This window comes from Pithys albifrons, chromosome 4 (assembly GCF_047495875.1).
Source record: "Pithys albifrons albifrons isolate INPA30051 chromosome 4, PitAlb_v1, whole genome shotgun sequence".
In the NCBI taxonomy this organism is placed as follows: Eukaryota; Metazoa; Chordata; class Aves; order Passeriformes; family Thamnophilidae; genus Pithys; species Pithys albifrons.
The window spans coordinates 9,708,427-9,726,474 of NC_092461.1; the positions used below are offsets into that span (position 1 = coordinate 9,708,427).

The following is an 18,048-nucleotide window of genomic DNA, read 5'->3' on the forward strand; positions in this document are numbered from 1 at the left end:
CCTCTTCAGTCTATCCTTAACGACTAGCCACAGGTGAAGTAATAAACACAGCTTTATGAGCTGCTCCTCCTCCTGGGAGTGTGAAAGCCTTCAGAGAGCTTCTCATATGGCTGAGCAGCTACCAGCTTCTTGATAAAACATACAGGCATGCTGTGCCTTCTGCACGTTACACTGAGCGGGGCTCAGTGTACATGGTACAGCTGGACAGTGCACAGGTATCCCTGCTTCCTGAGCATGGTTTGTGTTGACTTCACAGCAAAACAGACACAACTGATGTTTGTACTAAGCCTTGTTTCAAACATTTCTACCCAACCCTGCTTACTTGTAGAGGAACACCCCCTCAGCTTAGGTTTATTCGAGACACAGAGTGCATATTGGACTGTCACTAAGTACTAGGCAGGGCCAGTCTTCACTGCAAGCCACCACTGTGTCACAGCACAACCTTGAAGAGTCCCTTTGGCACAATGCCTGCGGTGACTTGGCAATGACATCCACCTAGGCTTCTCTCAGCGTTGTGGCAGCCAGCTGCAGTTAAAACCTGCTGGGACCACAGCTCAAGCATGATTAGCTGGCATGATGACAACCATGCATTTGTCTCCACTAACAGCGCCGTGGACAGGAGTAAGCAACGTACTATAAAGGCATAACTTGTGTATGGACAAATGCTGTGTGGAAACTGCAAGGCAGTTCTGAATGCCTGAAGATGAACAGTGAAAACAGAAGTAATGAAGGAAGGAAGGTTACACAGCCATAGGAAGAGGGAAACTCATAAGAAAGCTGAAGAAACATGCCCCAGAAGGAAAGTGAGTACATGAACAAAGCATGTACAAAAATCCCAATGAATGAAGGGATTGCAAGTTAAGAGGTACAATTTGGGAATTCATACAGACAACAAAATTCGACTGAAACCAACGTACTAGGTCAGGTATGCATGACAAGAGACCCACTGACCCTCACAGGGTTGTTACATACATAGGAAGGCCATTTGGATGGGATGGAAAACATTAGGAAAAAGGGATGCAAAGCAGCAGTGTATTTTTTTCCAATAAAAAGCCATCTGTAACTTGTATTTAAAATGTCTTTTATCTTCAAGCATATTAACAGTTTAATATATGATGTATTGCTGGTGACATTGAGAACACTGGCATTTAATGAATCAATAGATTTGCTTCAGCTTTAACTAATTTGAACCTTTAATCCTTTTGCTTGTACAAATTCTTCTTCCTTCAGGTCAAAGTATTAAATAGGCTCAAGAAGTAAATAAAGACATAAATACCAGAAACCCCACGGGGAACATTGAAATTAAAGTTTTTTAATAGTCAAATCAACTTAATACTGTGATTACCAGCTCAGTTCAGCTTCTTTCCTTCCCCCTCAACTCTATGGCTAAAGCTGTGGTAATGAAAGGAAGGTGCTTTAGTTTTCTTTGAGTTTCTTGATGCTTGCATTGCTCTAGATTGTTGAGAGTCTTTGTATTTTAACTGTTCTCACTATAGACGTACAGGAACTTTTACAACCCATATTTGTAAAATAGCCCAAAACATTGGTCTGCAGATTTTCCCCCATGCTTCATGCCTGGTTTGCACTCTACTGTACACCTGTGTTTGTTATGCATCTGCCTATTTTATGGGTATAAATTACACCGGTGCAAACCCTTCTGTAGACAAAATCTTGCTGATATAACTGTCTTCCACCAGCACAACGTATTTCAGTTAATGAGTCAGAATACACTTTGATATCAGTATAAATGGTTCCTCCTGGGGGAAGTATTGCTTCTTTACTGTTACAAGTGTAGATAAGCTCTTAACTTTTCCCTTACTTGTTCTTAAATCAATCAAACCCATATCTAGTATTTCTCATCCAGAAATAATACAGCTTCTTTTCATCACCTTTCTGATTGCTGGTCCCTGTCTGTGTTCTCACTTCGATTGTACGGCCATCAGAAAAGGGTATATCTAAAATCTTCTTGAAAGCAGAAGTTCTGTTTCAAGTGACAGTAACCGCAGGATCAAACACCTCCAATCTTAAAAGAAAAAGAAACAAAACCTACTCAAAAGTTTGAAGCTAACAAATGGTTTGTTGCTGGCTGAGGCACTTGTATATATTATTGAGGATGCAATGCCTTTCTGGTCTCCAGTGGAGCATCTCCTAAACAAGACAGACAGGCACACAACAAAATGAAGTCTTAGTGCTGAGAACTTCTTGAGAATGCTACAGTAACACTCTGGCAGGCTGGGTTCCCTTGGCTCATGTACTCACTGCAATTTGAATGTCACTCTCAGTTTAGTGTGATGCTTGGCAAATTTCCCAACCTTACATTATCTGGAAAAGGAAGACAGGACAAGCTGGTACGTTCAGGAAATCTATGAAGAAGCTTCTTCACAGTTTGCTCATAGCAAAAGACTTGGCTGCATATACAAGTGTCAGGACTGCAGCTCAGGCTGCTAACTTGAAAAGAGTTTGACTGAGTTGCATCCAAGCACCAAGATGCTCAGATACCACAGCAATGTGTGTGGTATATGAACCTAGATAGAAGAAGATTAGATAGCAAATCAGACAGAATTTTGCATGTGATTTCCTGGGTTTGTCTAAACTTATAGCAGCAACAGTTAATTATAGGAGGTTCTGAAGGCAGCGCTTGGGTGGGTTTATGTAACTTACACATTAGATTCTAGCCATAAATTGCCAGATGAGGGTTCCACTGTGGCAGGAAGCCCCTATTGGTGCAAAGCTGATGGAAACCCTCCTTGTGCCTTCCCACTTAGGGGTACAAACAGCAAATAGCAGTGATGAAAGATCTAGGGGAGAAGAAGCCCTTTGACAGTAATGGCAGAACTCCAAGGAAAAGAGCATCAAGATGTGCACAGGTCAGCACTCAAAGAGGTGGTTGCACACAGGAGTTACATGTGGTCATCCTCTAGATGGTTGCTGTACCAACTTCCAGATCTAGTGCCTCTGCTTCTACCACATGTGAATTCCTCAGTTCTTGTAATCACTTCCTCTGGCTCTTAAGCAAGGGCAGCTCTTTAATTGCAGATTAATGCGTTAATGAAATACTTGAGGCTACTTTGAAGTGACTGGGCGAGAGGGACCAGCCTTTCAGCAGTAGCTGCTGGCACAAGAGTCACAGCTCACATGCCATACTGGGAAGGCAGTGCCGTAGAGCTCTATGTGCGCGGCAGGAGCAGGATCTGTCATTTTTTCTCTGGTAGTGCCTCAGGGCACATCTACACGGCAGAGCAGCACTGCACAGGGATTCTGGAGCAGCCTCTAAACAGTGGTTTCACTAGTTTTCACAGCAGGAGTAGAAAGCCTACCTGGAGTATGATTCTAATACACCTACAGTGCTTGCATCCCTATACCTGACCCTGACGTGGCTTGACCAGTGCAAGGTCAGCTTTCTCTTCCTCTCTGTAGAACTGCACTCTGCTGTGTGCATCCACCTGCACTTAGAAGTACTAAAAAATTAAATGGTGATGTTTACGAAGGACCTTACGTAAATTCTAATCTGCAGTTTCTGATCTGTGAAGTCTTATTTATTTTATAAAGTGGGGAAGCTTTCAAGAATGATTTCATAGGTAATGCTTTTTTTTCCTCATGGCTGACAGGCCTGATCTTGTTTTTTATTCTTTCCATTGAAATTTTGTGTGAAATTTCTACTCACTTGGAAACACCAACCCATGAAGTAATTACCAATCTTTCCTGCTTAAGTTAATAGCCTTCCCCTTCCTTGTGCTTTTAGTTCAAGGTCACAATGATAGATATAAATCCTTCATGAATTTTCATCTAACTTGCTGTCCACAGAAATTGTTGATTAAAAGATCCAATTTCCATTGGCATTCTCCCTTTTGAAGGATGTCAACAGGAAATGTAAATGTGCAGCCCTTTGTGAATGATCTGTAAGGACATGCAGGCTTATAAAAAAAAAAAAGCAGCAGTTAGCCAAATCCTTTAGTTTCTGTTTTGAATGACTGGCCATAGGAATGCAGGCTAAGCTGTATTTCAGCTGTTCCCAAGGATGTGTATGTGTAACTTGTTGATAGTGATAGGTACATCAGGCTCCAGTGACAGCTACGTGACCACTCTGAGGATCACTGTCCTGTGGCAGAACCAGCCCCTGCCTCCTCTCAAGAACACTAGGCACAAAAAAAACAAAGAGGGATCTGTTTATTCAGAGGACTGGCACTTGTACCTCCTGCTTTTTGCTGAGAAAAGAGAGATCCTACGTTATTTCAACTCTCTCCCTATGCTCCCAGCAACCATTAGGTTGTAAGGAACTGCATTACTTGCTCCAGCAATTGATGTGAATTTCTGATACCTGGGAGAGTTGAGACTTCTGCATTTCAGGACCTGTAGGGGATCTGATTGATAGGAGCAAAATTCAATGCCCAGAACACCATCTAACTTCATTGGGAACTACCCATTACCACCAAAAGGAAAGACAAGCCCACCACAGCCCTAAAGTTTCTGCATTATGTTTTTAAAATCTTACCAGTGTCCAAGGTATATGTCTTTCACAGTAAAAACTACTTGGAGTGTGCTGTGAATGCACAGACACAGATCAGTGCCGAACATCTGGTTAAAATAAATTACAGTCTTATTTTGCAAATAAAAGTTCCTGGGGTCTACATGAAAAAGTCTGGCCAGCATAACTATCTCATGGGGAAAAAATCACATCCCTAGCCTACAAAGATAACTATTTTGGCGTGATTCCCTCCCCCACTATGTAGACTTAACGTAGAGTTACACTAGAGGGGACTCCTTTTGCCAGTATAACTCATGTTGTTTGGGAGGTACTTCAGCCATGCTGGCAGACTCTTGCAGCTGGTCTAAGTCATATTTCCATTGAGGAATAAGGCCAGAACAGTGACACCAGCAAAGCCCCTGAACTACAGAATAACCCTTTTTCTCCTGCTACTAGTGTCGAATGTTTTTCAGTTTTAAGGCTTCCTGCTAAAAGGAAACATGCAGAATTTGTGCCCTTCCTTGTATCATCAAGCCATTATTCCTTGTTACAGAAGAACAGTTAAAGTGTACATATGGGTAGGAGTTGAGTTGCTTTCCCACATCCCAGTGGTACTTGCTTTTGGATACGTGAAGATCCTAATTCTACTGTAGGATGCCTGTTGTTTGTTTTGGTGTTGGTTTTGGAGTGGGACAGGGAGAGCTGGTTTGCCTTTTATTAGGTCTTCATATTTTGGTTTTGTGGGGTGGCATTTGAATAAATCTAATTGTCATAGTTAATGAATTGCAACTGTGCATGCAAATGAATTTGAGCTGTTTTGAATAACAAAGCAAAGTCCTTCAGTCTGTTTGTGAATTGTATTCTTATTCTCTCACTGTTCCTTGTTTTCTCATATGGTCCCTGTTAGCTCTCACCTGATAACATTTGCCAAAGGACTTTCTGGGTGAACCCAAAAATTGAAGATTTACCAGCCAACCTTAATCTATGAGCTTCCCCTCCACAAGGCAAGGCAATGAATAAAGCTTTCCTGGCTTAAAAGTAAGGTTCAGCTGTTTTGACAACAGACAGTTTTCACCTCTCCTATATAGACAGTTCATTTTGTCTAAATTCCTCCTTGCCTCAGTCTACGTGGACTCTGCTGATTCGTTTCCCTTCTCCTTCACTCTCTGTTTGTCTCCCAGGTCTGTGCTTTTGGGCAAATGGCAAACAGTACAGAAAGGACAAAAAGGAGGAGGGGAGACACTCAAAACAATCTCTTCTGAGTAGGTGCAAACCTGGAACTTCCCCTTATTTTAATTTCATATTATCACTTAGCTGTGAAATGATGACAACATGGAGCAAGCCACCAAGAGGCCTCCATTCTCATGTGCACTGTGTTGGAAAGGGAGCACTTGCAGCTCATCCCATCAGACTGCCTGACTGCCAGGTCTTGTCTGCCTCCCCCACAGTTCCTGGTAGGAGGGCTGGCTTAGGAAATGGCAAGAGACAGCAATGACCAAAAAATGCTGCCTTTTCTCTGCCTCAAATAAGGCTTTTATAGGTGAGCAGAAATGGTCTGAGCCGCTAATGAGGTGTAGGCTGCCAAAGAAAACACATGGGCAAATTCGTATTTTCCAGGTGGCTGGTGGTAGAAATGTAACTGTCCATTGAAGTCTATAGCATAGGCTTTTTTTGCACTTACTCATTAAATTGCAGATTTATTGTGAGGTTACTTTATCGTAATGTTAGCTGTGCTGTCTCACTGGCCCTGTAAATCAGTTGCTTGTCACAAGATGTAGAAAAAAAAATGAGTGCCTGCTTCAAGTCACATGAGGAACAGGTGGCACTTCTGCAGAAGGTGCTGGTAGTTTCGCATGGCCTGTTGCTGCTGGAGGACCAAGAAATGCCCAGGCCACCACTCAGGCTCTGTGCTACTCTTGCTCAATGCTGAGCACGAGTTAGTCAAGCCAAAGGGATTTGGATCAGAACTGAGTGTTGAGACAACAAACATGGGATGGAGCATGTCCCTGAGGGATGTTAAAACAAGCAGCAGAGAAATGCATGACTGGTCCCTCGTGGTGCAGTCGATGGGACAACCTGCTCAGACCGGTTCGGTGTCACCCATCTTGTTCACATGGGCACTCAGCCTTTTCTGGCCAAGGCCCCCCATGGGCTGGGTCCCTCACGATGCTGACAGCCTCACCACCTTGCTTTCTCCTCTCTGCCTCCACTCATACCTGTGCCTTGAGCCCAGCACCGCTGGATGAACTTGTTAAATGAAACCCTCCATGGCATTGAGTACAAACGCTGTGCCACAGGCAGCTACTTTCGTTTCCCATTTCCCAGGCAGTTACATGATTTAACTCTCTGTGGCAGCCCAAGAGCAGGATGGGCAGCTGAAGCAGGCAGGGAGCATAGCAGGGAATGTGTTCACATTTCCCTCTACTGTCATTGCAGCACCTGCTTCAGAGTTGGTTTTTTTAATTAGGTAGGCTATTTGCAGTGTTAAGGTCACTCATACTGAAAGCTAGTTACAAGCAAGACAGAAAATTTAAGCAAGATTTAGAGAGAAACAGGCCTGCATTGTCATTCAAGCCCATTTTGTTACTTTTATTTTAAAGTCATTATGAAGATTTGACAGGGGTCCTAATGCATCTGGCCTCTTTTCAGAGAAAACAGGTGTAAGAGTAATGTTAAGGGATGAGATGAGTCCTCCCAGCAGCTCTGAAACATTGCTCTCTCCTTCAAAGTGATTCACAAATCCACAAATGGATGTTGCTAAATTTACTGTTGTATGTGACTTTAAACTCTCTAGAACAGGTTTGATAAATTGGAGAAGAATGTGGCCTAAAATTGGATGGATCTTAGTGCAACTGAGATTCACATGTAGGGATACATTTGTTTTCTGGGTTCAAGTTGCACACAGCTTCTAGTGCTCCACCTAAGCAGGGTTCCTGTAGCAAATAAAACTAAATAAAACATTGGATTATTTGGATAGGATTATCAACCCACAAAAGCTCTGAAAAGAAAATTGTGAAGGATCAAGTAGAGCAGCTTTGCCCATGTCATTTGAACATGGAGTATTTTGTCCAGAAGGCCTTCTCACCTTCTTCTTGTCATAATTGCTAATTGTGCTCCCTCAGAAGTGGCACTCATTAAATACCACCAGCCAGCTGCTGTAGTGACATTACAGCTGTTATGCTGATGCCAGAAATACCTCATTTTATAGTGTGGGCCTTTCCAGGAATAGGAGAATGATGCAGCCTCCACTAGGTCTGGGCTTTTGCATATTGCAGAGCCACATCTAACTGAATTAAGTAGAGACGCCAAGACTAAATTGCTGAAACATTTCTCATGCTGACTTGGTTTAACAAGAATGTGGCCTAGTCTGAACAGAGAATGGGTTTCTATCCAAGCTGAAGGATCAATGTCTTACAAATCCTGTGTTTAAAGAGGTGGCTTGACCATTCCTAAAAGCCTTAGGTTTGTTCTTCCTCTCGCAGGGGTCGGGAGGAAATCTGCCTTCCAGCAGGGTCACTGTGTAGGAGCATGGACAGGAGGACTAGTTATCTCCATTAATGTAACTACTCAAATTCATGTGTTTCTAAGGATATGCATCCCTTTTCATGAGCAAACTGAACCAAAATTAGTCCTTGCTACTTAGATGTTTCCAAGTGCCATATTTAGTCAGTCTTACGCAAACAATATTTCCACTGATTTCAATTCACACAGCCTTGTAGTGAGAGCATTACAGTGAGATTAGGATGTGGAAGATACATCCCCAAGATCACAGGCTCACTGATACAAGAATTTATACAAATAGATAGCAAGGACAAGGAACAAAGAAGTTAAGCAAGACTACTGTGATGAAAACCAGTTTTGTCCAAAGTCAGAAACCTCAGGAACCACTGGAGAAACAAAAGGGTATGCAAGCCAGCAGCTAACACATCAGCTGCAGACCTAAGAGTATGTCAGGCATTGTGGAAACAGAGGATTCAAAATGGAATCATAGAATCACAGAAGGGTGGAGAAGACCTTTAACATCACTGAGTCCAGCTATGAACCTAGCACTGCCGGGTTCACCACTAAACTACATCCCAAAAATAGACCCATTTCTAGTGCAGACAAAGGTGAAGGGTGGAAAGCGAAAAAAACAAATGGGAATTTGTTCAGGGGTTTATGTGCCAAAGCCACTCCCCAGGCAGGTTCTTTTTCCACGATCAGCAGGGCTTGTGTGGTGACACCTTCTTTTCCTTCCCATTATAATTTGATAATGTGAAGCTGGCAGCACTACCAGCATGTCGGCACTCCCAGGTGTAAAGAGATATCGGCCTCTCTAAAGATACCGACCTTGTGAAACGCCACACCTCAGCACAACACAGCCAAGGCCTGAGCTGTCCTTATTTGCATGTACTCACCACTTAGGCTTGCATAAAAGACCCATAAACTCTTCGGGAAAAGAACAGCTACGCATTTGTCTATTATTTGTGTTCCAAGAACTTTTCTCGTTAGCTTCAAGATGACATTTTAATGAGGTTTCACTGCATAGAAAACATGGGACGATTTAACCACCTCTGTCCACCCCCTCGCTCCCCAGACTTGTTCTGAAATGAGTTGCCATGCGGGAATGAGAGCTTTTATGAGAATTTATGTCATTTGCTTAGATGCAGGGGTGAGGGAAAAGTCATTCAGCTGCTAAACCTTGGCATCGCAGCGTATGCCATTCCCTCTCCTGCCTCGCACTGGGTGGTAAAGCTGCCTTGTTCAGACCTGTGCAAGTTTCTTCAAAAGCAAGAGCTAGTGTGTGTTTGTTTGGTTGTTTGTTTTGGAGTCACAGAGAGGGCAGCGTAAAATAGCTGCGAGGCAATTCCCGTTCAGTAAAATGGAAGTCTCGCAGGCTCTTCATTCAATACAAAGTGGCTCAAGAGGATATCCTGCCAACCCAATGATAACGAGGGAAATAAAGTCACTTCCTCACCAGCTGTTTGATTCAGGTAGAAAAAGGAAGCCTTTACTTCCTTATGTTTGCTCTCCCCACTGCCCCCTCGGTCAGAAATGCCAGGCAGAAACTGCCTTCTCCCTCTGCATTTTCAGTAAGGAGCTGTCGGGTCCGTGCTGCTTCTCTGGGCTCAGCCTGTGGGCAGTATGTCCTTCTCTGCCACCAAGAATCTGTGCTTTGCCTCTCAGGCTGCAGTGAAGACTGAGCTGCAAAAGGATCAAGGCTGAACAAACTCAGTTCATTCCGCAAGCAAAGCATGCCCTGGTAATTAAAGATGACATTTGTTTCTTGGATCAGACCTGCCAAATTTGGGCCAGCGGAAGAGTGGGATAATGTCATCTCTTTGTTTTGAGACTGCCCTGACTCAGTGCACTACTACGCCTTCTAATCCTCCCAGGGTGACAAACTCCACTTCTGTCCTGGGCTCCCTGCAAATGCCAGGAACTCCAGCCAGGGACATGCTCTGTCCTCCCTGTGTATAATCCAGCAGGCAAGAGGGCAGCAAGGGATACCCTCGGGGCAAACTTCCTGGCCTGCAAGTCAAGCCCAGGTAGGTGAAACAGGCACCTCAGCTGCTTTCATGCCTAAGAGGAGCTTAGGCAGAGCATCTTTCCTTTCCCCACCACCACCTTTCTTGCTTCACAGAAACAGTCAGCGTAAAGTTGCACAGTAAACCAGCAACAGACTGATTTGACTTAATAAAAACTTCTTAAGAAATGACTTTTTAAAAACTTTCAGAGCTGAATGAAGAGTTCTTTTCCATATAAGTTTTAACTGCCCTGATATAATTTTACATCCAGGATATAACTTCCCATTAAATTTTGAAGGTCTTAAAAGCAAAGGCCTGCAAAGATTTTCTTTCCAGTTGTGTAAGATTTCCAGAAAGGTTGACCAAGCCAGGACTTGACTCAGTCTATTTGCCAAGGGGACCTTTGCTTTCATTATAAAGAGTGCTTTTCAAACGACATCAAGTGTTTCAAGCAATTTTCCTAATCTTACTTATTTTAGCTGAGATTCTCTTACTTTAAACAGAGCAGTTTAGGTGACAAAAATCCAGTGACAAATACGTGAGTTTACAGGAGGTAAACCTTATGAAACAGTTAAGATTATGTTTAGGGTTCTCTTTGTGCTAAAATAGTTTTCAGCAGCGGGTCATTTGTCCCTTCCCCCACACCCCTTGTTTTAGTACATAAAATGGACATGTGTTTATTTAAAACAGGTTTGAAACTTAAACAAATAGTGACAGGCTGTTCAAACAAGCTTCGGAAATAGGCCTAATCAGGATGTTTGAGAAGGGGAGGGGGAACGATCATAAAGAGCTACTTGTAATATATAGTGCAGACACCATTAGGTTGGGTTCATGTTATTGTTGTAATAATCTCAGAGAAAAATGTACTGCATGCTGCACGTTCTTTGTTAACATTCCCCTTTTGAGCCATAGGCTATGCCATGCTTTTGTTTTGTATCCAAATTTTCCTGTTACCCTTTGTCTGTCTTCATACCCAATACCAGCAACTCATTGAATCAATTGTAATGTTCTCACAGGAAAACTGGAGGGAATGTTCCTATACTGGGAAAGAAGGGAGGTACAAATTATGCTCATTTTGATACTGTGTATACAGCGACTGTCATGAATATACAGAAGTGAGACCTTCCCCACAGAAAGAGACCATGCAAACCTTAACGTTAAAATGTTTTCACATGACTTGCATTTCCATGAGGGTTATTTTTTTTAATTTTCATTTCCTCCCTTTTCCACCCATAATAATATCACCAAGTGTTGACCTTTACCCTTGTATTTTTATAAGGCCTGATCTTGAACTCCCTGTACAGACAAGGCTCCCGTGGAAGTCAGTGAGTCTGTGCTGGCGACAACAGGATTTAGTCCAGTCTGTAACATTTTAGGATATTGTGTTACTTCATAGCCTTAAGGAGAAATAAAAGCAGCTTTCCAAAGAGCTGCACAGCAAACTCAGTGTGCTTTTTCAGCTCTGCAACAGCACAGCAGAATATTAAGGCCAGAGTTTGCAAATGTCTATGTCAAAAAACAGGCAGCTAAGCAAAAGTTGCCAATTCCTCTCTGGAATGAAGAGCTTACATTCAAACATTCCATCTTCCCCACAAAAGGTTAAGCTGCTTTCACTTAAGAATATACCTTTGGAAACCCAAGTTGGAAAATCACTGCCTAGAGGAATAAGCATTGAGAAACAGCAAGAGGCAGATGTGTTTTCACATCATTCTGTTGGCCAAATCCTATGGCTGTTCTGTTACCAAATCTTACCTATTTACATCCACTCTGACCTACAACACGCCCCGATATTACTTAACGCAATAACATACTTTGGAAGTAAATATCTACTATTTATTTGAATCTCGTTCAGTGTCTAGTGAATAGAAGTCAAAATTTTAAAATCCTTACACGCCCTCTCGTGGTGAAACCACAAATGCTCTTATTCTGACGAGATCGCTAATGAGGGAAGCTAATTTAGATAATTTGCAGAAAATTAACTTGAATGAAAGGTTTACATTAATAATGGAGACCTTTCTTTCCTCAATTCCTGCTATAAAACATAACATATATGCATTTTTAGAAGGCAGGTTATCTCCTAGCATAGTAACATTCAAAACAACTAAAGGCACTATGACATAGTTAAGACTGTTATCTTCTACCAGAAATGGGAAGTCTAGAGTAATAAAAGTAGAGACAGAAGCCCCTACCTTAGATAGCTGTTTCATGAGTTTATCTCAGAAGTTTGGGAGCATACTTTAGCTGGCTGCACAGTAAAAGAGTTGCCATAAATGATGCTATCAGTTTTGTCACATTTTTAGAGTCATTCAGCTTGGCTATTTACTGCTTTAATGCCATGCAGTGTGATTTATCTGTCTCTCAGGAATGCTCTGAAGCTTCATGCTTGTTAGGAGTTGCAGCCTGAAAGAAAGGCATTACGTGCATAGTATCACCAATCCAATCACTAGCTCAGTCAAATCCCATTGTATTTGTGAGTCACAAAAGCTTTATCTTTGCTACTTAAACAGCCTTTCCATTTGGTGGCTACATTCACCACCAGGTTTTCCTGGGGCATAGGAGCACAACGTCACCCTTGGTGACAGTTGTGAAAGACTATCATAGGTGTAACACAATCTTAAGAGCTTCAGTTTATATGGAAGAAACATCTGTGACCACTACACCATCTTCTGAACCCACCTCAAGGAAACCAAACAAATACTGCCTTATTTTCAGTGAAGCTGACCCACAATATAAGTGCCCCCAGTCCAGTGGAAGTGAAACATTTGGAGAATAAAGCTCCATTTACCTCCTTTGTGCATGTTGGTATAGACAACATTCAGGAGCCAAAATAGTGGTAACTTGTATTTTAATATGCTGCTCCCATGTTTTCTGGTGGACTGGGCATGCCTAAAGCAGAAGTCACGGCTGTAAGTAATTACAGCAATATTTGTAAAGAAATAGGCAGGAGGACTTTTTGGTAAGCACTGCAGAAAAACAGAGCTCCCAAAACACCATTTTAATACATTTGTGTGGTTTTTTTGTGCTGGTGGGATTGTTGGATGACCATTGAGGGTGAAGAAATTCCTTCCCCCACCCTGCCAAAAGAAGTTACTGCAATTCTGATATTCCTTTCTGATTACTTCCCTTTCTAGGATGCCTTTGTGGAGTTGTATGGCAACAGTATGAGGCCTTTGTTCGATTTCTCCTGGATCTCTCTGAAGACTATCCTGAGTCTGGTTCTGGTGGGAGCTTGCATCACTCTTGGCGCTTATCTCGGACATAAGTAGAGTCACCCAGTTTATTGTGGATTACAAAAGTCTTTCAAAACAACAAAATAATATTTTTTTTCTGTAGCACAATGATATTTTATGAGCAAAGCAACTTCCCAGCAAAAGATTAAATCAGCTATTACTGCCAAAGGAAATATCATTTATTTTTACATTGCCGGAAAATTATTTATTAAAAGATATTTACATTTTAACCTGCTATTTTCAGAACCTCAGCAAGTTGCATCTGTCATCACATCATATTGTTACTCCTAATTTTAATGAGCTCCAGAGTATTTTAGTTTGGTTTTGGGGGGGTGTTTTTGTTTGTTTGTTTGTTTTTAATTAATGCCACTGACTGGATTATTTTATCTCTGAAGAGCAAATATACTGACAAAGACCTACCTGCTTACACTTACAAGGGCAGTTACTTGAGCTGCTAAAGCCTGCAAAAGTGTGTTGATTTTCTTTGCATTTTCCGGGAGGGATCTGAAAGACAAGGTCAGCATGAACAAAGTTCTCACCCTGTCTTGCTGGCAAGAACTGATACAGTAAACGATTCAACATGGTACCTATGTGGAGTCAAGATGGAGACTTCTTGAAGGACTACTCAGCTATCCCTACAGGAGAACAGTTGGAAATATGATTGCCTATGCCTTCTAAACATGTGTTTTCAAGTTACCAGTTGTGCCATCACATCATGTTCACAATACCCACACAATACATGTCACCTTTGTTTTTTAATAGAATTGTGAAGTTAAATCTTTGGGGCTCACAGGAAATTGCTCTTCCAGTGATTTTCTCAGCAGTAAAATGTTTTTTGTGGCTACTGACACGGAAACATCAGGAGACCTTAAGTGCCTGCTTCAACAGAGCAGAGCTGGAGTCTGAAGACCTGACCTGTGTCCCACTTTAGTGGGCTCATATCTGCAACTAATCCTGCTTACTTACAGAGTTCCTCCGGGGGTTTGAAACCAATTAGATGTGGTCTCTAAGTCCCTGAAAGTTGAAAAAGATCTTAGTTTTATTTGGGAAGAAGCAGACCTCAGCTAAGTTACAGATTAGCTCTGACTATCCTTGTTTATCAAACTGGACACCAAAATCAAGTTCGTTTTCATGACAGGAAAAGAAAATGAGATTTATCATCCCACCCCTCGCCCTCAAAATTATTTCATGCCAATAATTTCCTAAGACTGTCTGCAGAAGAAAGATAATGAAGGAACTCAAAATCCTCTGTCTGGGCAAAGACTCTGACACCTCGATCACGCAGGTGCCTACTGTCATCTCAAGTGAAAATAGGGTGAAGGAAAGGGGGGAGTGAGAGGTGTGAAGTCATCTGCTCATGTTACAAAATGCAATGCAAGTAAAATTAATGCAGAGTACATAATACAGTTTTATAAACAGACCTGTGTTCTGAAACCAGATGTGTCAATGCCTTTTAAAGCAGGGCTTTCCTTGAGCTCGAAGGGGGCCAGGAGCCCCCTGGAACCTGAAGACTGAAGCGTGTGCCATGGGCTGTTCTGAGGCATGGAAATGTCCAGCTTCAAATGGTTTAAGTCCTGCGCTTCTATTTTTTCTATGAAACTTTTGAAATCTGGGTTTTTTTGGGGTAAATGAACGTCCAGATATAAAAGGAAAGATTGCAAAGCTCTGGATAAAATGTACCGTACAATACATAAGTGCTCAAAAGGTGAAAAACTTACAGTGAATAAACTGTAGCTCCAACCTCAAGATTTCAGTTGGATAACTTTGTGGCATTATATGCAAAATATCTCCAGTAACTCGGGAATGTAATATGTTAAATGTTAAGGCTGTAGTTGATGTTGTGTCTTCAAAGCTGCTTTTATGTTTGGTTGGTTTTATTAAGAGTTGTACATCTCAGCATTTTTACTGCTATTTAGTCATGGCACCTACACTTTGTATGAGCAAAGACAAGATGGAGCAAGCTTAATTTTATAGAAACATAGAAAGGAAATATTTCTAAGAACACAAAAATGTGAACTATGCTTGATAAAAGAGGAAAAATCCCACCATCAAACAAAAAGTACTTGCAGTGCTTTCAGAGTGCTTCTGTCAGAAGTGGGGATTCTCCTGTAGGGTTTGTATGAAAAATATTTGAAATCAGAGAACTGAATATTGCAGATTGAGTGTGGGGTTTGTTTTTTCTTTCAGCTTCCAAGCTGAATTTGTCTGCAGCCAATTGCACAACTGGAATTGGCTGGTATTGAGCTAATGTTTCATTTCACAATCTAGTCTTTGTTTCAATTTGTGCCCATATTCCCATTAAAGTTTATGAACTATTAGACCTCAAATTGTTTCAATATTGTTTATTTTATTAAAGGTTTACATTGTCAAAAGTAGTAAAAGTGTCAATTCCAGTGCTGCTATAATACCAGGATAATTTGAATGGGTTTTAGTTTTTAATACCTTCCAATGGCAAAAGTTTTTTTAAAGCTGCTTTAGAAATAACATGAAGATGACACATGATACACATTTGAATAAATACTGAGGATTTTGTGTTCTGTTGTGTCTACTCACTGGACTTCCCAGTGTATCAGTTAATACCTGGCAAAAAGAAGAGTCATGATGACTGTTGGTGATTTTATTTTATTAAAGAGCTAATGGAGTTTTCCCATCCTGACTGCAGAATAGTACAGTATTGTGGCTGCATTAGGTATAATGATAGTTGATAATACATTTATTAAGAAACATAATAGAAACATGAATGTATATAAAAGCTTGAACTTCTTAAATAAAATCCTCTCCTTTCACTCCTGCATTTCTTCTGCAATAATTCCTGTCTTTTCTACTCTTCATTGCACATTCATGTAAGACTTTTTTCCCCACAAAATGCCTTATAGACGTCCATGCTCAGACTCTGCTTCAGTGAAAATCCATCCTCTGTCACCATGTGCACAAAGACAGCTGACCACTCCTGGCATATCCAAATGCAAAAGCAAAACCAAAACAAAACAAAAAAGAGGGAGACTTCTGAAGTGGTTAGATGTGGAAGATCAGAGGACACGTCAAGAAGTGGAGGGAAACAGAGATCACTGAAATATCTCCTTGGTTAAAGATGATTGTTACCCAGAATTTGTTTATCTTTCATCCTTTCCATTGAAAAAGGATGATATAAGGGCAAAGATAAATCTTACGGAGACCTCACAATTATTCTTCTCTACAGAAGTTTGTTAATGCTGAAGGCAATCTTTTGCAAAATGGCAAATCCAGAGGTGTTGAGGAGAAATAGTTGGTTTTGCTGTATTCAGCTTATTCTTTTTCACTCCACTTATGAAGAAAATAATGAAGAAAAATATTTTGCTTCTGAATAAAAAAAAATCTATAAGATCACCTAAGATCTGTTATAGAACAGTAACTTAGGAACAGATGGAAAAATAAGAAAAAAAATCTGCAAGCAAAGTATTCTGAAATCAGAGCTGAAACCGAGTACATTTCTTAGTGGAAAAAGCACTGGATCCACCAAAGGATTAATGGGGCTGTCGAGGTAACAGAGAATATACAGATAAGGAAGGGGGCTTGAAGATACGGAGAATGACATTAGTATGTAAGAAAATCTTCAGTTTCATATGTTGCAGGAGTTCACCCAAGATGGTCTGAAAATTACTTTTAACTCAAAGCAGCTACAGATGTGTGCACTTACATGGCTACGATTACTAGAAAATTTCCAATTACAAAATTATTTGTAAATTATTATAAAATTATCCAGTCTGTACAAGTTCATCAATTTGCTGTTGTGATTGGGGATTATAGAGCCTTGAGTGGGTTTGCACTAGTAAGGAACAACTGTGAAGAGAGGAGTCTGAAAGCAGATGTGCAAAGGCAACCTGAAGGTGATGCAATTCAAAGAGCACAGGCCCAGCATGTCCAACCTTTTCAGGCACAGGCAGTGAGTCTGCTCTGCATGCTTTGGCCTCGAGGCATGACACTGCTGAGCTGTGCCCTGCACTCCCCCTCACCAACCTAGAGGTCTTATGGATTAAAAGTGTAGTAAAGGAGCACATTTCAAGCCTTCCTTCTTTTTCCTCTATCTCTGAGCAAACTAGGAAGATGGTTAATTTCTATTATGAGTTTATGGCTCAATACTTTATGAAAATTTATGCATTTTTAATTTATGAGTATAAAAATTCTTTTTTATTGCAAAAACCCAGCTTTGCTCTTCATTCCTATCTCTCTTTTTCTTCTTTACAAAGCTAAATACAAGGAAGACAAAAGAGTTAATTTAATCTGTATTTGGTTTAAATCACACTTCTATACTAAGTTAATGCAGCTTCATCACACAATGGAATTATCTTCAAAAAGTAATACAGCATTAAGAGTTCCACACAAAACTGTATATTTTTATAATTTAAATAGCGTATTTTTTCTTTTTCTTCTGAATATTTGAATTTTAATTATCACCAGCATAAATGTACATAAGCAGATATTGTTTATCCAGTATCTTTGGAGATGTATGTATGGTAATGTAGTTTGTCAGTTTATCATCATTCAATATGATTATGTTGTTCTTTGTCTTTAAAATGTTATAAGAAAATGCTGCCATTAAACTTTCCTTGTCTGTCTAGTTTATATTGTGAAAAAAATAATAAAAGCACACTGTGAGATACTTGTTTTGCATTTGCATTGTTTAGGATTTGGTGATAAAAAAACCACTCAAACATTTTGACTGTAATCCCATAAATGAAAGGTAATTTTTCCCTTCTGATAGTTCAGTTTACGTTCTGCTCAGTAGTGGCCAGTACTCACCAGCTTTCTTCAAAGGGTTCTGTGCATCAATATGCAATAACCCAGGTTTGATTAGCTGCTGCTGTGT

The 18,048-nt window shown here is 40.8% G+C and overlaps 1 protein-coding gene across 1 annotated transcript in view; it reads left to right on the top strand.

The window, feature by feature from the left end:
- Positions 1-17,841, top strand: part of BCL2 (BCL2 apoptosis regulator) — a 97,228-nt gene extending 79,387 nt beyond the window's left edge. Inside the window, exon 2 of the mRNA XM_071553406.1 lies at positions 13,104-17,841. Coding sequence (XP_071409507.1) covers positions 13,104-13,238 — 135 coding nt within the window. The 3' untranslated portion in view covers positions 13,239-17,841. The remainder of the gene's footprint in view (positions 1-13,103) is intronic.
- Positions 17,842-18,048: the final 207 nt, after the last annotated feature.